At 48.8% G+C, this 21,814-nt stretch overlaps 6 protein-coding genes across 6 annotated transcripts; 5 read left to right on the top strand and 1 right to left on the bottom strand.

The window, feature by feature from the left end:
• Positions 1-1,035: 1,035 nt before the first annotated feature.
• On the top strand, positions 1,036-1,980 carry PtA15_18A87 (uncharacterized protein; the record flags this gene model as incomplete). Its single annotated transcript, XM_053165045.1, has 3 exons — positions 1,036-1,278; positions 1,340-1,482; positions 1,590-1,980. The coding sequence occupies 3 exons, from the start codon at positions 1,036-1,038 to the stop codon at positions 1,978-1,980; spliced, it is 777 nt and encodes a 258-aa protein (XP_053028586.1).
• A 199-nt stretch (positions 1,981-2,179) lies between these two features.
• PtA15_18A86 (uncharacterized protein) lies at positions 2,180-3,854 on the top strand (the record flags this gene model as incomplete). The annotated part of the gene is made up of 5 exons (XM_053165044.1): positions 2,180-2,318; positions 2,386-2,499; positions 2,562-2,782; positions 2,847-3,694; positions 3,791-3,854. 5 exons carry the CDS (start codon positions 2,180-2,182, stop codon positions 3,852-3,854), a joined length of 1,386 nt encoding a protein of 461 aa, XP_053028585.1.
• A 2,007-nt stretch (positions 3,855-5,861) lies between these two features.
• Positions 5,862-6,764, top strand: PtA15_18A85 (uncharacterized protein; the record flags this gene model as incomplete). The annotated part of the gene is made up of 3 exons (XM_053165043.1): positions 5,862-5,930; positions 6,052-6,155; positions 6,227-6,764. 3 exons carry the CDS (start codon positions 5,862-5,864, stop codon positions 6,762-6,764), a joined length of 711 nt encoding a protein of 236 aa, XP_053028584.1.
• A 2,830-nt stretch (positions 6,765-9,594) lies between these two features.
• On the top strand, positions 9,595-10,809 carry PtA15_18A84 (uncharacterized protein; the record flags this gene model as incomplete). The annotated part of the gene is made up of 1 exon (XM_053165042.1): positions 9,595-10,809. One exon carries the CDS (start codon positions 9,595-9,597, stop codon positions 10,807-10,809), a length of 1,215 nt encoding a protein of 404 aa, XP_053028583.1.
• A 4,464-nt stretch (positions 10,810-15,273) lies between these two features.
• PtA15_18A83 (uncharacterized protein) lies at positions 15,274-16,340 on the bottom strand (the record flags this gene model as incomplete). Its single annotated transcript, XM_053165041.1, has 6 exons — positions 15,274-15,451; positions 15,529-15,592; positions 15,670-15,780; positions 15,854-15,874; positions 15,940-16,184; positions 16,249-16,340. 6 exons carry the CDS (start codon positions 16,338-16,340, stop codon positions 15,274-15,276), a joined length of 711 nt encoding a protein of 236 aa, XP_053028582.1.
• A 1,764-nt stretch (positions 16,341-18,104) lies between these two features.
• Positions 18,105-21,018, top strand: PtA15_18A82 (uncharacterized protein; the record flags this gene model as incomplete). Its single annotated transcript, XM_053165040.1, has 16 exons — positions 18,105-18,164; positions 18,246-18,387; positions 18,479-18,515; positions 18,663-18,730; positions 18,796-18,825; positions 18,919-19,071; positions 19,158-19,177; positions 19,247-19,287; positions 19,359-19,569; positions 19,671-19,887; positions 19,994-20,035; positions 20,138-20,389; positions 20,462-20,535; positions 20,631-20,762; positions 20,874-20,912; positions 20,980-21,018. 16 exons carry the CDS (start codon positions 18,105-18,107, stop codon positions 21,016-21,018), a joined length of 1,557 nt encoding a protein of 518 aa, XP_053028581.1.
• Positions 21,019-21,814: the final 796 nt, after the last annotated feature.

The raw sequence follows: 21,814 nt of genomic DNA, 5'->3' as shown, positions 1-21,814 counted from the left end.
AATGTTGTTATAAGAGTTAAGTTACGTGCAAACAGGAAGCTTACAATATACTGTAACATTACTGTACATGTGAAATACCCCCAAGACAGGTATCACTCATTTATCCCCTGTTAGGCCTCATTCCCCGCTTAAATAACATATTGATTATTATATAAATACATAAACAATACATGATGTAATGTAATTCAAAAGAGCACTGAATGGAATCACTGATCAGCTAGTGTACACAGCTACTGATCTAGGATCAGTACTGATCATTACACTGCCCTGATCATTTCCGGGTGGGGCCACCTTTATATGATTCAATTTGGCCATCATGTTGGCCATCTAGCGTTGGAGGTTGGCAAGCGCATCATTTGGGTTGGGATGGGGGGATTTGGTGGGTACTTTTCCTGTAAGATTCTTTTGATCTCTTCCTTGGGGATTCCTTTGTCCCTTAGACAAATCCTTTTTATTTCAATGTCTTGATGTAACCTGTTCATCTACCAACCTCCCGTAGATATGGAAAACACAGCCTGCAACAAACGTGGCCTAGTAAAGAGCCGGCTTTTAACCTGTAAAGGCTCGGAAACTGCATCGTACAGTCTGGCGGCGGTCAGCTCTCCACGTGTGGGTCCCGGTATCCAATCTTGGTGAGGAAAGAGAGAGGATCCTGGGCGTGCAAGAGCTAGACTGTACGTGCCCGGCAGTGACAGGGTTAGGGTTTGGACCTGTCACTGACGGAAGCTAACAACTATGTACATCAGGTGTAAGTACATAGAAACTAGCTAAAGTTGGCATAAGTGTATATTGAACTCTAACAACACGGCTGTGATTACCTCGATCCCCGGCGTGCACCAGGCGCCGCCGTCCCTTCCGGAGGGCCCGCTTCTGGTCTGCTCGGAGAGGCTTACATAAGTGGAGCTCATGTGACATCCGACCCGCAGGCTAACCTGTCACAGCTCGCGCCCCGCAGGCAGGGGAGTTCGAGGTCGGATGTCACAGGGAGGGAGGAGGAGAACCGCCGCCAACTTACATATTACGACTACTGAGAAGATGTCTTCGAATGACCCGCGACTACGAGCCCGGCTAGCGGCGGCGAATGCAACGCCTCCTCCTCCTCCGCCGCCGCCGCCGTCACCCCCGGCTGGATCTGCGCGGGGATCGAAGGTGGCCGAGCAGGGTGATGGTGGGCCGGGGCCGACGACGACGACTCAGAACGGGAAGGCGGAGGAGGAGCGAGAGGTGCGGCTGACGTGCCGGAACTTCACGTTCTGTGTGGTCTGTGCCAGCAACCAGGTAGGTGCTTGCTCGTCCCCCCCCCCCTGGCGGATCGCGGCGCGGCTGATGAGGGGTGCAGAATCGGTCGATGGAGGGCCATCATGTGCTGGCGCGCGAAGCGTTCAAGGTGACCTCGGCGGGCACGGGCTCGATGGTCCGTCTGCCCGGGCCGGCGATCGACAAGCCGAACGTGTACTCGTTCGGCACGCCGTACAACGACATGTACGAGGAGCTGAAGGAGAAGGATGAGAAGCTGTGGGTGTTTTGTTCTGTTCTGTGTGTGTGTGTGTGTGGCTGGCCGTCGGGCTGAGCGGTGTGTGGGCAGATAGATACACGGCCAACGGGATTCTTGCGATGCTCGACCGGAACCGGAAGCTGAAGGTGGCGCCGGAGCGGTGGCAGGACAGCGCGGTGGGCGGTGCGGATGTGGTGATTACCTGTGAGGAGCGCTGCTTCGATGCGGTCTGCGACGACCTGTTCAGCCGGGGCGGCGAGCTCAACAAGCCCGTCCACCTCATCAACATCGAGATCAAGGACAACCACGAGGAGGCCAGCCTGGCGGGGAAGGCCCTCCTGGAGCTGTGCACGGCCATCGAGGCCGCCGGCGACCTCGACGCCGAGCTCGCCGCCATCCTCGAGCGCCAGATGGACCGCCACCCCCACCAGCTCATCCACACCGGTCAGTCGCCCAGCCACCCATCCTTGCGCCGCCCGCTCTGACGTGCTCTCTCTCCTCCCCCAGTGGGCTACTACTAGAGCCATGTACTACAGAAATAAATATATAGCTTACATAGAAATAAATAAATAAATAAAATGAAATGAAATGAAATGAAGTAAACAATCCCCCCTGCCGAGCCCCACGGGGGGTGCCCATAAGCCCAGTGCCCGCCCCGGCCATCCTGCGCCCAACCACGACAGCATGGCCAGCGGCAGTCCGGCTGAGCCCGCCAAGGAGCACATCTCCATGCACCACTACCACCCCTCGCCCATCCACACATCCATCCACGAGCCCCTGCTCGACTCGCCCGGCTCGGCAGCCTGCAGCGACGCCCAGTTCGGTACAGCCATCCATCCCCACACACACCCACACACACCGTGCTGACCCCCCTCCTGATTCGCAACCAGCAAGATTTCACTCGAACACCCCCGCCACCTACCGCCCCAAACCCCAGAAGGCCCGCTGCCTGCTCCTCCTCCACGTCCTCCTCCTCGTCGCCGTCATCTCCGGAATCATCCTAGGTACATACCCGCCTCTCGATCACCCAAGCCACACCCAGCAACTGACCCCACCTTGTGCTAAGCAATACTGAGAGCGTCGTACCCGCTCCAGCGGAGTGGCCCGCCCAGCGTATTGGAGGACAGGGTCCTCGATCCGAGCAAGTTCCCAGAGAGGCTGCGGACACCGAAGACGATCTGCTCGTACTGCGACTGCAAGGCCAACCGCACCAGCCCGCCCCTGCTCAAAGACCCAGCCTACAATGTCCCCACCGGCACCAGGGAATCGATGTTGGCGCATGTCTGGGTAAGCTCAACCAGCCTGGAAAAAAAAAAACAGCACAGACATGCTGAGCAATCTTTCCATCCAGCTTTCGATCAGGGATATATATTGCCAACATGCGTGGTTGGGCGAAGGGCCCGCGCTGGACCTGCTTCTCCAGACCGAGCTGGGCGCGGATATCCCCTTACTGATCCAATGGAGCCTCGAGACACTCGAGCCGGGCAAGCCGACGGCCTATCTGTACACGAAGACCAGCTGGGCGGGGCGGACGAAGCACCTGCGCTATGCGTACTTCAAGCGGCACATCCAGACGATCCGCACCCACCTAGAGCTCATGAAGCACCGCGAGTGGCCCTCGGGTCCAGGCCACCAACGATGGGGCCCGCAGCGCCAGCTGATCTGGATCGTCGTCGAGGACGGCGAGAAGCTGGCGAACGATGTGGCCCAGGAGCTGGGGATGAGCGGGCTGGCGTACATCTACATGACCTACGGGCCCACCCACCACTTCGGGAACGCCCAACAGAACGCGGCCTATGCGCTCATCCACCGGCTCTCGGACCCGGGCCTCGACGGGATCTTCGGCCACGGCCCGATCCTCTCGATCGACGACGACTCCAACTTCCTGCCCGAGCTGCTCGTCATCATCTGGGACGTCCGTCGGATCGGCGTCTGGCCCATGGGCAACCTCGGGCCCCACGGCTGGGAGGGCCCGGTCTATGACCCCGCCAACCACACCCTCCTCCGCTGGGAGGCCGGCGCCGTCCAGGACCGCAGCTTCCCCGTCGACAACGGCGCCTTCGCCTTCGCCTCCGAGCTGCTCGGCTCCACCGTCAAGGGCCCGAGGTATTGGCCGACGGATATCAGCGGCGGCGAGAACGAGTTCATCGGCTCGATCGTCGCCAAAAAGGAGGACCTCGAACCGCTCTGCTATAACTGGTCAGCCCCAAATTCACTGCTCATCAATCTCCCAAAAAATTTCACCCCCATCCCAAAAAATTCACTGCTCATCAATCTCCTTCTTTTTTCGTATAGCCATCTCGCCTGGCATAACGAACCCTTGCCGCCAGCATGCACCGACCTCCAAATCTGTCCCTGATCGCCTACACCTTACGTTTCTCGCTTCCGCATCAAGCATCTCTCCTACATCTGCATATCTTCTTCCAAAAGAGCATCCCCTCGTCTTGCCTAAAACCCCCACCTCCATCGGTTCAAAAAATGGGGCCTTTCGCAGGTCTCCTTGTACGTCGTTATGTCACCACGCTGCCTCGTCGCTTTCCCTTTCTAGCTCTTTGTTTTTATTCCTGCATAGAGAAAGAGAGAGAGAGCTTCTATCATCATATGTCCGGACACCTTTAAAGTCCATCTTTCTATATATTATCCATAGAACGCATGTTTTCCTTACACCATCAGCCAGTGTTTCCCATATCATCTTCCCCAGTCCCTCTGCAGCTATCGCCCTTGTTGTTGTTATTGTTAATGCTGCTGTTAGTGTGTTTGTCAGTGATACTACGATCGTCGTTTTTTTTTTCTTCTTTCTGTTCGTTGAAGACCTCTGTGAGAGCTCCTTTCCACACTCGTACATGACAGCACTGCACTCCGCCATCTGCGCTGGACATCCGGCCAGTACCCGTTCACTCGAAACCAGCGGAACGGAGTCCCGGGCAACCTGGCTGGGCAAAGCAATGCCGGCTGGGGCTGGGACTGACTCGACTAAGTCCGGAGTTGGCCTCTGACACGTTCAATTTTACATCATTGGGGTTTTACTAATGTAAAACAAAGGATGTAAAATTCGCTAAAATTCGACATCCCCCCAATAAAGAACATGGAACCAACACACAACCACCCAAAATGTGTTTATGGTGTTGCAAGCGCGTCTGGGCACTTACCCAACTCCCGCTAGGCCGAGTGCCTCCGGGGGTTGGGTATGTGCCCAGCGGGCTTGATCGGGCAGGTTGCGCGGGGGGCAGAGCTTGGCACACAGCCAAGTCTTGCTTGGCCGAGATCAAGCTCTGGGCCGATGGGATCTGTGACTTGGCATGCAACACGCCGGTCATCAGACGCCGGCCCTCGTCTCTGCCTCGAAAGTCAAGAACGATGTGCCCTCGAGGAGGGGAAACGTTCTCCCTTCTCGACATCGCACATCGGACATCAACAAGGGAGCTTTTCCTTCTCGATGGCCGGTCTGTAGGCTGGTCATCGGGGAGGAAAGACTCCCTTCGCGGTGGTCAATACTTGTATCGATCATCAGGAAGGGAGTCTTCCCTACTCGATGACCAGTTTGTAGACCGACCATCGAGGAGGGAAACTTCTCTCCTTGATGGCCGGCACAGCGTTTGGCGTGCGTGGCACCCTCGCTTGAACTCGGCCCAGCGGGGCTTTGTCCCGAACCACCCCAACTTTGGACTGTGCCAAGCGGGGGTTGGACGTGTGCCACCCACGCTTTGGGATCGGCCAAGCTGGCTTTACACAGCGGTTTCGCTTTTTAAAGTTTCGCCCGTCAGATTGACAGGGGGTGGAAGCCACCGGCAAATTGACCCCCGCTCTGTCAAATTGCCAACCATCTGACCACACTCCCGCCGAAACTCAAGCTCAGGTGAAGTTGACTCGACTTCAGGCAAGTTATGTTAACTTGCCCGGTCAAGTCGCCGGCAAACACGCCCTGACCAAACATCCGCTGGCAGGCATAGCGGCGATTTGCTGTCAAGAAGCTTTGACGGCCAACAAGCCGACAACCACCAGCGGCCAGCAGGAGGGGGGGCTACACAGATTCCAAAAGTCCGTGCGTCGGAGGGACACATCACCCTCAACACCCCTCCACCTCACCTCTCCAACCAACCACAAGTCCGTGCGTTGGAGGGACACGTCACCCTCAACACCCCTCCACCTCACCTCTCCAACCAAGTCCCTTGTTGTGAGTGAATGCAAGACTGATCACCCGTCTGCTTCCGCTTCCACTCCCACTGCCTCCATGTGAGCTGGTACTATGCTCTATGAGTTCAGGTATGGCGCAATAGTTGACCCAATCACATCTAGACCTTTGTTTTACACGCATTCAGGAGGACAACCCCCCCCCCCCCCAGGACTTCCGAAAACTCACGAGGCGATGGCGAGCCTTATCACCTTCCTGCAGCAAGCCATGGTCAAGCACAAGCGGACTCACATGCGGAACTTGGTACGTTTGCTCCCTTTTTGCCTGGCCTCTCCGCGAACAGCTTCTGATGCATGTTTGGCAAGAACCTGAGTACAAGAGCTGGGGCTGGCCCCCAAGCTGTTTGAACTAGTTGTGCAAATAGATTGCCAGTTTCAACCCCGAACAGCGCTGCAAATTGCCGACAATACTTGAACCAAACTTAATTCTCAACCACAACTCAGAGAAGTTGTATCTGGAAATACAAGCGTGAGTAGCTCAGTTCTTCACATTGCCGACCTGGTCGCGCCGTTCTACAACTACGCCCAGCTGACGTTCAGCGGCCAGAAGGTGTTGAACGTGGTCACCAAGACCTGTGAGCCGGGGGCGAAATGCAACCGGGACCAGCAGGGCTTCAAGGCGATCTATCTGCGCAACCTAGCGTACACCTATCGGGAGGCGACGTCCGACCAAGTGAAGGGTGTGATCAAGTCGACGATCGATGCGTCGGTTGCAGCCATGGTCCAGTACTCATGCGACAACGATTGCTTCTGTAACGGCAACTGGACCGCCGATGCCACCCTTGTCAAATACGTCCGCTCCCAGCATGTTGCCGCTGCCCTGCTCGTCTCCGCCCTTGGCGTCCATCTCAGCCCGGAAGGCGGTCTGTTGCCTAAGATCACCCCCGGCCAGCTCACCGATACCACTAACGGCGCCGCCGGTCTCGGCTCCAGTTGCACTAAAAACCCCGGCAAAGTCACTAGTAAACCCCTTGCTGCCGCCTCCAGACTCAAGGTCACCTTCTCCTCTATCTTCCTCGGACTGTTCACGGTTGCATTCTCTACATCCATCTTCGACCCGCTCGCCTTCATACCTTAACCTCCCTGCTCTCCTGCTCTCACCTACTTCGTCTACCCCTGTTCCTTTCAATATCCAATCTCCCTCAGTCTGAAACAACAACTCCCCTCCAATTCTTTCCTCCTTCCTAATTTCTTCTGGTCCCTCTTTTTGTGCACTCTTCCTTGCTTTGTTTTATGCGGGATTGGTTGTTGGAACAACGAACACACTTATTCTTACCCCCTTTTTTACAGAAAAGGTGTGTTTCTTCTCTTATCTTGGAGTCTCCTTGTTATTTTTGAGGGAGAGAAAGACAAACATGCTCTCATGATGAGAGAAGTCACCCTTGCCGATTAGGATAGGTGATCTTATTGTGTTTGGTTCAAGTGATTTCCTCATCTTTACCATCCTTGATTCATCTCTTCTTTTCATTAATTAATACTAAAAAAAAACGCCAAAAAACGAAAACAAAAAAAAGTAAAAAAAACTGTATTAAAGCCTAAAAAAGTTTAAAATGCAATAAAAACCCAAAAAAAAGCCCTGGTGGCCTGTATTTCTTCACCTGACTTTGCTCAGCGTATCGAGTGAGGTTCCTGGTGCAGAGTGAGCTGAAAACGATCAAAAATGATCGATGAGGAGGTGTGGCCAGCTGATGAGGTGGAACGAGCCAATATTTCGCTTCGGGGAGGGGTGATGGAACGGCAAATAGCCGTTGAATAGCCGTCGTGAGGGGTCGAATGACCCTGACCCCCGGTCTGCTGAGGCTTGGGTTGGACGGTCAATTTGCCCTTGCGGTCGGTCAACCCTTAAGTTTGCCCGTGGTTTGACTCGATACGGATGGGCGGGGTGGTTGCAATGTTGACGGGGTCTTTGCCGGCTGACCGGAGGTCTGTTTTTGAACGGTCAAAGCTCGCTGAGCGAGGTCCGTCAAATTGACCTCCAAACTTCCACCCTTTTTGCCGGCCTCCTGCAACCGCCGTGTAGGGTCGGCCACGCGCGCTTGGCCTTTTTTCGGCCTAACTTTGGTGAGTGCCCAGACGCACTTGCAACACCATATAATTGGGGGGTTGAGAAATTGACTCCCAAAAATTAAAAAATCGACTCCCAAATCGAGTTTACGTCGCGCGGACCGCCGCGCGACGTCTGTCCCGGGTCCTCATGACCCAATTTTGACCCGGGGGCATGTTGGGAGTCGATTTTGTAATTCCGCGATCCCAAACGGGAGTCGGAATTTTAATTTCGCAAAAAATGCCGGAAAATAAAGGAAAATTTACACCTCCGCACTGGGGCACCCAAAGCCCCCCAAAATTTTACAGCACTCTAAATACACTCTCTAGAGCATATTTTAAGCTTCACAGCATTAGCATACCTCAGGGAGACCCTGTGTAGCTGGGGGCGGATTTGGTGGATTTCCTACTAACGCAATGTGCCATGTCCTGAGATACGGTGATCCGAATGCCCCCAAAGTTTTTCTGCCACATAAATACACTCTCTAGAGCATATGTTAAGCTTCACGGCATTAGAACACCTCAGGGAGACCCTGTGTAGCCGGGGGGGGATTTGGCGGATTTCCTACTAACGCAATGCGCCTGCATGTCCTGAGATACGGTGATCCAAATGCCCCCAAAATTCTAAAGCACTCTAAATAAACTCCCTAGAGCATATTTTAAGCTTCACGGCATCAGCACACCTCAGGGAGACCCTGTGTAGCCGGGGGCGGATTTGGCGGATTTCCTACTAACGCAATGCACCATGTCCTGAGATAATATTTTTGCTGTCTGTATTGGTAATTGTAGATAGGAGGGCGGAGAATCCTTTGAGCGCCCTCCATTTTTTTTATCTCTTCTTGATCAGAAGATATAGAGGGTTCAAGTGAGGATAAGTAGTAGGAAATCTGCCAAATCCACCCCCCCGGCTACACAGGGTCTCCCTGAGGTTTTCAAATGCTGTGAAGCTTAAAATATGCTCTATACAGTGTATTTATGTGGCAGAAAAACTTTGGGGGCATTTGGATCACCGTATCTCAGGACATGGCGCATTGCGTTAGTAGGAAATCCGCCAAATCCCCCCCCGGCTACACAGGGTCTCCTCGAGGTGTGCTAATTCCGTGAAGCTTAAAATATGCTCTAGAGAGTGTATTTATATGGCAGAAAAACTTTGGGGGCATTTGGATCACCATATCTCAGGACATGGCGCATTGCGTTAGTAGGAAATCCGCCAAATCCGCCCCCAGCTACACAGGGTCTCCCTGAGGTGTGCTAATGCCGTGAAGCTTAACATATGCTCTAGAGAGTGTATTTAGAGTGCTGTAAAATTTTGGGGGGCTTTGGGTGCCCCAGTGCGGAGGTATAAATTTTTCTTTATTTTCCGGCATTTTTTGCGAAATTAAAATTCCGACTCCCGTTTGGGATCGCGGAATTACAAAATCGACTCCCAAAATGCCCCCGGGTCAAAATTGGGTCATGGGGACCCGGGACAGACGTCGCGCGGCGGTCCGCGCGACGTAAACTTGATTTAGGAGTTGATTTTTTAATTTTTGGGAGTCGATTTCTCAACCCCCTATAATTGGACCCTAATGCTGAATGTATTCACCGCTTCGTTTCAAGGGAGGAGTTTCAGACATGGTGGGTTCGACCAAAAGTAAACCAGTTTGTGAAGTCTGAAGGCCGACCAAAACGAGCTTAACAAAGCCTCTCGAACGGGGGTCCCGAAGGGACTCTCTGTAGGAGACGGAGGCGGGCCCTTCGGCCCCCCCCCCCCCCCCCCCCCCCGAGCGTAGGCGTGAGGGAGGGACTTGTGTTAAGTTCGCGACCAAAAGTAAAGCAGTTTGTGCGACCATCCACTCGATCCAAATCTATAGACAACTCCGCGCATGGCTTCGGGACAAGGCCTTGCCTCATACACACGCCCTACCTCCACCAGGGCTCCATTCCGGGGGCTTTTCTGTCTTTTAACCTGCTTATTATATTGGAAGAATGTGCAATGTGCGTATGAAAATGATCCGAACTCTTCCCACACATGGGCTCAACTGATGCAAGAATCGGATCACCTGCACGATTTCGACCATTTCGCTACTCGTCCGTTCACCTTGCCGGGATCACAAACCTTCGTAATCGTCAATTCTAAGCGGCCACGGGAAAGCGAAATGATGCAAGAATCGGACTACCTGCACGATTTCAAACGTTTCGCCACTGGTCCTGGATTCACATTGCCAGAATCACCACCCTTTGAAATCTTCAATTCTCAACGGCCACAGGAAAGCGACGAACAATTGATCTTTGAAGCAATCCGAAGTTTGAGACTAAAAAGCGGTTCTAGATTAATTGGTAACGAAAGGAAAGACGAATACAAGATGCTCAAGATAGAGGAGGGGCAAGTCTCCCGCTTTCTTTCTCAATTGGTAAACGAAAAGGGAAACAAGATCTCCCTTAATCAAATTGGTAAGGCCAGGCTACCAGATGTTTCAAAAGAACAGTATCTCCTGGATCTGAAAAATAGAAGGCGAAGCGTTGTGCAAAAGTTCATTGTGCAAGCCAACCGTCATGACCATATTTATCCATTGCGGTCGCTCTACACTGATCGTGTCGACGAGATCAAAGGTTCTATGGACAGCCTTCAAGCAGAAATCAGGAGCATACACCCTCCACCAGTGGCAGAATATTTAGAGGCCGACTTACAACGCATCATGAAGACACTACCTATCTATTTTTTCCATGTAGATTTGATCAACACACTCATTCCAGCTCAAGGTGTGGAAACATTCAAGTCACAGAGGCAAGCAGCATGGCAACAGTTTTACGAGCACGTTCAGGGACTTATCAAAAATCCAAGCGTGGCAAGTGATAGAACTCGTAAAGTGGGCACACCAGTGTTATACAAATTAAATCTGGATATAACCGACAGCATTGCTCCCTTTTATTGGACCATCTTAGGAAAATGGATTGGTTCCTCAAGAACTTCATTAGCACGTTCGGCATATACTTGCTACAATACCCGATATTTAAATCATGATTTCAAGTACCTCATTAACGAAATCTTTGCTTGTTACGTAGAAAAATTTGATCAGATGCCCATTGGTCTCAGTTGAATCTCCCTTGTGAAATCTTCAGATTGATATAATCAAACTTACTTCATCAATAAACTTCAAGTTGTAATCCAAAACTTGCTTACTTTTCTTTCAATTTGGTCTTTGTTATAAAAACTAGGCTTCAAGTGCCACTTTTCTCCGCTGTAGGCCGCTCTCTGCAAGATAAAAGACTTTTTTAAATATGATAGATTACCATTATTCAGATTGAACAATGGATCAATTCCTTGGAATTTTGAAATGGCTCATCTGAAATTTCCTCTCTTCCTCATGCAAAGAAAAGAAAAAGGGTTGTAACTGGCACTGGTTCTTGATTCAGATTGTGAATGCCTCTGAAAGCCATGCTGTAGAGGACACTGTTGGAGCTGCTGGTTTCATCGCTTTCCATGATGGCACTTGTGGCAAAACCAGGAAAAAATTAATGATCACTTGATTGCAAGTGAATTTTGGAAAACTTCAGTTGTCCACTGCTACATCTTTAAGTAACACCAGGAAAAGAAGGAGTCACTTTCTGGCAAGTGACATGATGCAGCTTTGGTTTCAGCTCAAACACTGCTCCAATGCTGCTTCCATTTCTACTCCACCAGCACATCTAGAGCTCACATTGATGCATCAAAGTACACATTGTGACACAGCCAGCTGATTGGGTAAGCTTTGGCCCTGGCCCAGCTGATGCTCATGGTCAAGCTGATTATCAGATTTCACCATGGCCCATCTGATGCTCAGCTCTGGCCATGGCACAGCTGATGCTCAGATTTCTTCCTGCACCCAGCTGTTGCTCATCTTTGTCACTGGCCTGGATCAGCTGATGCTCAGCAGATGCTAATCTTTGGCCCAACTATCAGCTGGCCACAGATGGCCAAGCTTTGGACCAAAGCTGAGCATCAGCTGGACAAGCTTGGGGCCAAAGCTGAACATCAGCTGGTCAGGGTGTAAATGGGTTGGGCCAAGCCAAAAGCAACCCAAGAACGGGTTGGGTTCAGGCACATTTTGGGAGAAAATCACATGACCCAAACTCAACCCAACCCAACTGGGAAAATTTTTGGGTTGGGTTTGGACAGCCTATTTTCTAATTGGGGTCAGCCTGGGAACCAACTATGACACCTCTAACAGTCAAGCTGGGGGTTTTTGGTGCCTAATAGGTTGGGTTGACCCTAGACCCAAAATAGTATGATGTTGGGTTCAGGTTTGGGCAGCATATTTTCAAATCTGCCCCAACCCAACCTGACCCACACTAAATGTTTGGTTGGGTTTGGGCTCTGTTTTTCAACGCAAATCCAACCCCATTACACCCTGATCAGCTGGCCAAGCTCTGGGTCAAAGCTGAGCCTCAGATGGGGACTGGGAAAAAGCTGAGTATCAGCTGGACAGAAATGAGAATTAGTTTGGCCAGGAAAAGCTCAAGGTCTCAATGCTGGAGTAATGGGTACAAGAAGCAGCTTCTCCAATCACTGTTCAAGATCTTGAAGATTTACTTGAATTCTGGTCAGAAAAAGAAAACATCTCTGTGGTTTGGGATGATCCAATCTTTTGCCAATCTTTCAGTTCAATCATTTCAAGCTTATCTCAGGAGAATTCAATGGGTTTAGAGCTGTGTTGAGAGGCTCCAGGAGCTTTTTCATCAAGCCTTTTCTGTGATTTTACCACAAAAAATTATGTTTGACCAAGCTAGGCTTTCTTGTAGTTGTGTGGAGAAATTTCTTAATGATAGTCCTTTGTCTGTTGCTTCATCTGAACCGGTTGCGGAAATTAATCACAAAGGTCTTGGGCTTTGTTTGGAGCTGATATAAATATAGGTGATATAATGATTGGTTAATTTAATGAAAACTACAAAATTCAACATATAGCCTCCAAATATTTTTTCTAGGCAACCTACAATACTGGTCTCTTCAATTATGAAGTCAGACTCAACTGATTCAGCCATATTCAGTACTGTAGTACCATTATATCGCTTTTGACCAAAACAAAGCAATATAATGGTATTATGGTGCTGAAGATGGCTGAATCAGTTAAATCTGACTTCATAGTTGATGAGACCAGTAATGTAGGTTTCCTACAAAAAAAATGGATTCATTATGTTGAGTTTTGTATTTTTTATTGAATTTACAAATGATTATATCACCTATATTTATATTGGCTTCAAACAGGGCCTTGATCTTTTGGAGAAAACATTGGAAGCAGTTCAGTCCCCTTGATCACTCAATTTGGGTTGCAAGGCAACATAAGCAGAGCCTAGTCCGACGGAAGTGCCCAGCTCTGCTCTTTTTGAATCTGCCACTTTGCCAGGATGTTGTTGATTTTTGAAGAGTTTCTAGAGAAACTTAGCGTATTGTAGGAGAGGTTGACAGAATCTTTCTCCTCCACCACCACAGCTGCTTTCAATCCCCCTGTTCAGACCCCAATCCCCTCTCTTCCATCCAGCTCCACCAACAGTGTTGGCCACACGCACAACAGTTCAATCTAGTTGTATTTTTTTCAAGAAGTTACACCACGGGCGCACTTTCTTGAATTGGGACTGTTGGTCCCGCGGCCCAGCTCTTCAACCGTCTTGCCAACCCCTCAGGCGTTGGCAAACTGGTGAGAAACCCCGGTTGGTGGCTCCACGGTGGTCAGACCGTTGGTCAACCGGTTACTTTGAAACCAATGACCAAACGGATTGAGCCGTGAATTGCCAACGGCTGTTGGCAAATTTGCTTTTGCCAGCACCAAGGCTTGAACTGGGGTTGGCTGCCCTCAGTACATGTAGCCCTGGAGCAAGGCAGCTTGCCAAGTTCACTACACTCGTCCAGTGGCATTGGCACTGCTTGCAGCCAACACAGCAGGCAATCGGATGTCGCACGCAGCCCGCAGCGACACCCAAGCCAAGGGGACCCCCTTTACGCGGGTGTCACTGCGGACTGCGTGCGACACCCGATTGCCCGCTGTGCAAGCCACTGGCCAGAACATGCGTATCGGTGCCTGCCGATCGGGCCCCCAGCAGGTGGCGGTGGCGGCCCGGGCCACCAGGCCTCCGGCTGCGACGGGGTGACCCGGGTACATTTTGCACCTGCTCCGGGTATTACCTCCAACGCCTAGCCAACGGCTTGGTTGGCCCAACGTTTGCCCGAACATACATGTGTACCAATCTCCAACGGTTGTCGCCGTGGGCAGACGAACCGTCAGAACAACGGCAGCGGATACCTCCAGATGACGTTCTGGTGCGCCCGTGGTGTATGCTCTTTGGATTTTTTGTCTCTGCCAGTGATCCAAATTCATTCATTAGATCCTGCCACAGAGAGGAGAGCGCCACAGTCATGTAGAAGTCCGCCTATTTCTCAGTCTTATCGTTGTTTTTCTAGCCTCAGGGCTGCAAGTTCCACCCATTTGGATTCCGGTTCTCCTCTGTGTGTGATCCAGTTTAGTGCGCAGACAGTAGATAAGGTCCTCAAAAGGATTTCCGGGATTTTCTTCCTCTTCCCTGGGCAAGGTTCTGCCTCACACAGATCCAATTGTGAAGAGGGGAAATACAAAAAAATTGATTCTGCGGAGGCATAGAGGAGCAAAAGTAATTTCTCTCCAATGTGGACCTCCAGAGAGTGATGCTCCCATTTCTGTTGAAGCCCTACCTTGTGCCACAATTTTGAGCAATGGACAAACTTCCGCCCTTGAAATATAACACCTACATGTATGATGTTGTTGAAACTTAAGCTGATTTTTGCCGCAAAGAGAAGCAAAGAAAAGAGATTGAGCTCAATGGCTCAAGAATGATGGGCAGTGAGGATGGTTTTCTGACCGGAAGCGGCTCAGCTGGGTGCGCGGAAAAAAAGAGGGAAGGGAACATATGGTTTGATTTGCATGACAATGCTATGATATAAATAGACTATGTACATGCAACAGATTTATGGTTTTGAGATGAAATGAATAAGAAACCATTTTGAATAAAGTACATTCTTTGAGACTACACATGAAGATATAAATGACTATCATAAATTTTCTACTCAGGGTTCATGGACTACAAGGTGTGAGCTAGAAGTACTATTACCTTACTAGTGATACTTAAAGAAAGACAAAATCAATAAGGAATAAATTCAGAGACAACATGAAGAGGTATAAGTAAGAAGAAGACAGAAATTCAACAGATGTCTCCAAACTGGTCCTAAGAGTGAAAAACACCTGGAAAGTGCTCAAGGCTCATGACAGGATATTACTTTGCATGTAAGTCCCTCTGGGAGCAAGCCATTGCCCAATAGCCGCAAGGGGTTGGTCAAGTTAGTGTAAAGAAATTTTTGCATTGAAAATATCTTGGTATTAGAAATTAGAATGCTGTTTAAATATTATAATTTTTTTGACGTAATCTGGACTCAGCTCTGATACTTCAGTCTTCAAGATATTTTTTATTCTACTATAGATACATCAAAATTAAAATGCATGTTTTTTTAACTGTACTGGACCAACAGTCAATAAAGTTAGTAAATAAAAAATCCAAGTCTAGTTATCTGGCTTCTTTTCTTCAGTCTTTTCTTCAGTCTTTTCTTGAGTCTTCTCTTCAGTCTTTTCATTAGGCTTTTCATTCTTCTTTTTGCTCTTTTTTTCTTCATCTGTTTTTTCCTTGGAGTCTCCATCACCATCCTGGGTGTTGGAATTTTCTGTCCCTTTGTCAAGACCACTGTTGAAAAAGCAATATTTAGCAACAAGGTCCATTAATCAATGTGAAAGGAAATTTTCAAGAGGAACATGGCTTACAACTTCATACAGTTTTGAATAATTTTATTTTTGTAAAGTTCAAATGAAGAGGTCAGTGAGATGCCTGAAATTTTACAGTAAAAAGAAATATTGAAGCAATCAATTTCAAGTAACTTACTGCTTTATTCCATTTTTTAGCACCTTCAGCATTGCCTAATGATTTGCCAATCTCTTTAGACAATGCTTTACATTTGTTGAAGATTTCTTTATTATTCTCCTTGGCTCCACAATCTAACATCTTATCACATATGGCTATTTTTTGTTGATTTCAATTTGAGTGAGTTAACTGATTGATGCATGACCTTCCAGGCATAAATTGACTTACATTGGGTGATGATTTCCAAGTCTGTTTGCATAAGGGACAAACAATTAGCCAATAGTGATACATTTTCACCAAGAAAGAGTGCTCACTGAAGGCTTCTCCATGAGCATATGCCTTTTTGCCATTTGGCTGGAAAGTGAATTCTTTCTTTTGGCGACCGTTTTGGCCAAACCCAGCTACTACTGAGGGATCGCGGCAGTCTCCCTTGTCAAACAGCCTTTTGACATCAATGACGTCCCCGTTTGCTCGCCTAGCAAGAACATTCAAGGAATTCTCAAGGTTTTCAACCTTTTGATCTTGTTTGAGTGAAAACTCCTCATGACGAGGAGACAACCTGCCAAATCAAAAATATGAGTACCTGATTGCTGATCAGAGAAAATGAAAGAAATGCCTCGTACCTTGTCACCCTCCATGACAAGTGTGACGCCGCTTGAGTGACAAGCGGATTTGCCGTCAAATAGAGTAACCCCAAAACGTGAATCAACATCATCCTGTGAATGTTTACCGCGGTGTGAAAAATATAAGGTCCCAGTTAGAGCGTAGTACCAAATTAAATTGACCAGTCAATAATTTGTTTGAGATTATGCGGGGGAAAAAGCTATCAAGTGTTATGAATTTGTTGTAAGAAATGTATCGAATCTATTTCTAAGATGAGCTGTGGGGAAAGAATGGTTAATTTTGGCGTGAGTGTTGCCGACTTATATAGTGATATGGGCAGGCCAAGTACGGCTGCAGAAAATACTTGACACGATAGGCGATTGCGGCCAATTGGTCGTTCCCATGAGAGCTGGATCCCCTTGCCTTCCAAGTCGTTTCATTTCATGCCTCGAATGGGGTAGCAATACGATAATGAAAACTTTCAATGATCACAGTGTATCACCCTTAGGGGCCGGTCACTCATGACCAAGTTTAAATGCATTTAACAGCCTACTAAAAATTGTTGTTAGTCACCTCGAAGGTTAAGTTACAAGCAACAATCAATTGTCTACCATTGAAAGCCTTGATTTCATTACTCGTCACTTCCGTTAATGGGGCTCCAGACGTGACTACAAATATGATTGCCGTTCAATCGGCCGCTACACAACAAATAGATTTTAGGATTTGATCGTCCACAATCTGGTTCCATTCCAATGGCCCGGCTGGCCTTGAAACCAACCTCGCCAAATTGCAACCTTGGAAAGTTAATCATTCTTCAAACTATGTCTTTACTTTTCTTCAATTGTCACCTGGTTCAGTTACTTGAATGACGAGGTCTAGTGATCGAGACAGCTCCCTCTGTTAGCGTTTACATGCTTAGCTTGAATTGAAGAAAATATACCTCATTCTCATCTCCAGGGTTGCACCAGGTTGTGGTAATCTTTGAACGATAACTGGTCGATTCCAGGGCAACTGTAACTGGTGGGTCCGTCCTCGTCTGATCTCGTCCGACGGTGCAAATGAGGGGTGGTTGGCGCTAAGTCCGGTTCCCTAGTCTGGGGTGCGTGAGGTTGGAACGTGACCTGGTTGGTTGTTAGAGCAGCCCAATTTGGAGCTTCGACGATTTGAGCTGATCATGTGCAAGCTGAAATACATCCCCTGGTGATTCATGGGAAGCAAGCACACCTACGCAGCAATGAGCATGAAGAGAAGATGATGCAGGGTTGAACGAAAAAGAGTCAGCGGGGCAAAGCAGGCTGCCTCACTACATAAGCATCCCGGGGCACAAGCTCAAGATTCTTGGTTCCATCAGTTGGATGTCTGTTCCGTTTCAAAGGGTGGCCAGGGGACGCTCTTGTGAATTCACAATGCATTGCCGTCGCAGGACACTTTGACGTCTGTTTACTAGTGCCGCGACCGTCTTTGCACAGGCCCCACAGGGGTCTTTTGAGCCTCTTGAGCGGTCCCATCATCCATGTATGGACGACCTCCGTAGTGCTCACCTACAACATCCTACCACTTTCATTTTATTTGGCATGGCCTGTCGCCCTTATTTATGTAGACTTTTCCATGTCAGTCTTGTCAGTGTCACTGTGATTGACCTATTTCTCGGAAGGTGATTGATTAAGGTTTCGTACCATCCCGGCATCCGGATGTGGAGCTGACAGGTGTTTGTTTGAAAAACCAGCATATGTATAAATATTTCTTTACAACACAAAACGGAAACCTGCTCATTCTCCACTCCCCGCCACAGAAACCCTACAGCGGTCGTCGTATCTGCGCAGGACAACGGTGGATAGACAGCTAGGACGAGCACAGAATCCAGGATCGAAAATCCATGGCGGGAGCTTCCTCGGCGAACCCCCCGGGACACAGCCAGCCGGCTGCTGCTCAACAAGTCCGTTCGTTTCTAACAAATGTGTTCCCCGGGTACATACATCTTGTTGACCAAGCCTTCCTCCGATTTTCGAGTTATCAGCCCCTCCTGCTCGAGCCAGACCTTCTACTCGATCAATCTCAACGCCCGAACGAGCAGGATGACACCTCCGATGTTTCTAACTGCTCTCCAACTCCATTACCTCTCAAACAGATATTTGTCCTCTGTCTCATGCGTCTAACAGGTCGGTTTGCTCTATCACCTCAGAAAATGATGTCTCATTACCAGAAAAACCCTTCGAATTGATCCTGAATACGTACCTTTTACCCTTGCAGAGCCGATTTCCTTCACCGTGATCTTTCCATTCATCAAGTACGAGGCAACCCCAAAAAGACACTATTTTCTATCCGTCCTACATCAAAAGAAACATAGAAAAATAATCATGTTCGGGTGCTTGGGCACAAGCGCACACAGCTGATGACTGCTCCCTTATTTTACAAAACTTATCGAAAAAAAAAGCAAAATGATAGAGGATTTGAATATTGTGCCTAGGACGCAAGTTGGAACGTATGCCGGAGTAATAGAAAGTAGGCGCAATCCATTATAGGGCCCAATATTTTGGTTTTGGAGCTGACTTGTGTTATGTACATAGGTCTCTTTGCGCTTTCTCAATTCTCAACCGGTTAGTCACACCTCGCACGTCCCACCCGCTTGGGTTTCTCATTGACTCGAACAAAGGGATATGTTTAACTCACGGATGTCACCCCAACGATAGTGCTATTCTGGGGACGATTGTCGGACCGGATCGGCCGGAAACCGGTGCTCTTGACCGGCTTGACGGGTCTATCCATCGGGATTATCGCATTTGGCTTACAAAGAACATTCGTCGGTTTGGTGATCGCCAGATCTTTTGCTGGCGCTATGAATGGTGAGTCTGAAAACCGATATTTCCTCTATTCGCATCTTTCCGGCTTGCTTGATTCCGTTCCGCTGCTTACTGCTTGTTGGCCATAGGGAATATTGCCGTAGTCAAGGTACTTAGAGATCTCTTCGTCCATATATCGCGAGGCGGCTTATAATGTCTTTGCGTTGACAAAAAAAAGAGCTCGATGGCTGAGATCACGGATGAGAGTAACAAAGCTCGGTGGGTATCTGTTCCAGCCTAAAACTGCTTGAAATCCAGAGAGTGCACCTGTTTGAGCCTTCTTTTTTTAGAGCTTTCCCGCTTCTCCCATTGTGCTGGGCCTTTGGCCTCATGATAGGTCCTGCAATCGGTGGATACACAGCCGAGCCCGCCAGGCAGTATCCGAACTCAATCTTCGCCAAGTACCCCTTCTTCTCGACGTATCCTTACTTCGTTCCTTGTCTCTTGGCTGGACTCTTCAACCTCTTGGCTGTCGTCCTGGGCACACTTTATTTAGAAGAGGTCTGTCTCGTCAGCCTCCTCAATTACAGCTTGTTTTTCCTTCATCGTGACAACTTTTCAAGCACTCGGCGTTAATGGAAATTAAGTTGATTGCCCCTTAGACTTTACCAAGCAAGCTGATAAAGGCGCAGAAACGATCTGCTGAACTTTCTCGGGATGATAGTCTGGAAACCCAGGAAAGACCCAATCCGGCAGAAGGAGCCCAAAGTTTGAAAGATCTATTGACGAGCTACTTAGTGACTCTGTTGATCAGTTTCGGTTTCATGGCCCTTGAGAACTCAGCTTGGATGGCGATCGTCCCATTATTCTCATACACCCGTAGGTCGTCTTCCTGCAGCTCCCCTAACTAGCATTCAAGATGACCAATTCATGGAAAGAGTACGACTGAAACTTAGATTTCTCTCTTTCAATCTGTTCCATGCAGGCGTGGAAGACGGTGGGCTCGGATTAACTCTAGATCAGATTGGTGAGCTCGTTGTCTCGACTTGACTGAATTGACTAGGGACATCATAGACTGTGATCTCAAAGTCATCCTGAGGTGGACCTTCCAAACTTACTCCCATCCCAGGAATGACACTCAGTTCGAACGGAGTAGTTGCCCTTGTTGTCCAGAGCGTATTATTCCCCATCTTGCACCGGCGTTTGGGAGTAGTTCGTTTGCATCGCATCTCCAGACTATCTTCCCCCATTGCATTTTGTGGTTTGCCGATGGTTCGAGTCATTTCCCTCTTATACCCCAACAAATCCACCGCCACTACCGCATCGATCATCGGAATGATTGTTATCATTTCCATCAAGAGCATCGGCAATATGACTATAGGTGTGGTAGTTCTGCTTTGCTGCCGTCTTAAGTGGCGAGGCAATTGATTCTGTTTTTTCTTCGGTTTGATAGTCTGCATGACCCTTTTGATCAATGATTCCGCACCGAATCCCGCTTCTCTGGGCTCTATCAATGGACTCGGCCAAGTTCAGTATTTCCTTTCTATTATCTTTCTCCTTTTTGAGTATATACAAACGAGACGGATTGAGTAAAAAGCTGAACAGGCGGTTCGTTTTTCTAGTCAGTCTCCTCATTCGCAAGGGCCATATCCCCCTTCTTAGTAGGGAAGCTGTTTTCGATCTCTTTGGCCGCTGCGAAATCTCCTAATCGCTCGTTGATTGAAAATAACTTGATTTGGTACTATCTCATCCTTGTGAGTAATTTGACCATTTCTCTTTTCTCCATCAGAATTCCAATAAAGCCAAAGAAAGTTCAGAAAATGGGCTGTAAACAATGATGATCTAATCAAGTATTTGAAACAAAGGTTTCTTTGGTTGGATATTCAACTACTTGGTTGATTGAGGTTGTCAAGAAGGAACCAGTCCGCAATACAGAACAAGAACCGTTGTTAGACATTGATGACACTTCAGCAAGTCCTATTTCAGGAAGAGGAGAAGAACAAAGACTGATCGCGGGCCCTGGATCCACACCTCACTATGGGACTTAGGGTCCAATTATAAACAGTTATTGGAATTTTATTCAAAAAAAATCCAAATTCATTCAAAACTTTTTTTGTCTGGATTTTTTCTATGTACAGATTCAAAAAGGGTCAGCCTAAATGCACTCCAAAAATTTACTTCATGCACTCCACATTTTTGGCTTTGGGAAATGGGTACTCCAAAAATATTGGAGTGCTGTGATTTTGCACTCCAAATTCATGGAGTCTCCATATGGGCACTCCATTTATGTTGGAGTACAGGCCAGGGTAAGCCAAAACTTACCAAAATAAGGGAGTGCAGCTAGATACACTCCAAAAAAAATGGAGTATACACCCAAGCACTCACTTTTTGAGCGAAAGGTTTTGGCTATGCACTCCAGTCGGCACAATTTCAACTGGAGTGCATTGGAGTACACTCCATTCCACTCTTTTGTGGAGTGCCCACCCGGCCCCAGACCGGCCATCAAGAGGAGTACAGACCCCACTTGATGACCAGTCATCAAGATGAAAGGTCAGCAAGCGGAGGACACATCCTGCTGGTTGACCGGTCATCGGGTGGGGTACACATCCCTCGATGACCGGCCATCAAGTGCACATCCCACTTGATGACCGGTCAACCAGTGGGGTGTGTGCTCCGCTCGATGGCCGGTCATCGAGTGGGTTAAACATCCCGCTGGTTGACCGTTCATCGAGTGGGATGTGCACTCGATGACCGGCCATCGAGCGGAGTGCACGCCTCGCTTGATGACCGGCCATCGAGTGCACAT

This window comes from Puccinia triticina, chromosome 18A (genome assembly GCF_026914185.1).
Source record: "Puccinia triticina chromosome 18A, complete sequence".
In the NCBI taxonomy this organism is placed as follows: Eukaryota; Fungi; Basidiomycota; class Pucciniomycetes; order Pucciniales; family Pucciniaceae; genus Puccinia; species Puccinia triticina.
Note: the sequence above shows the minus strand (reverse complement) of the source record. Positions and strands in the feature narration are given on the sequence as shown.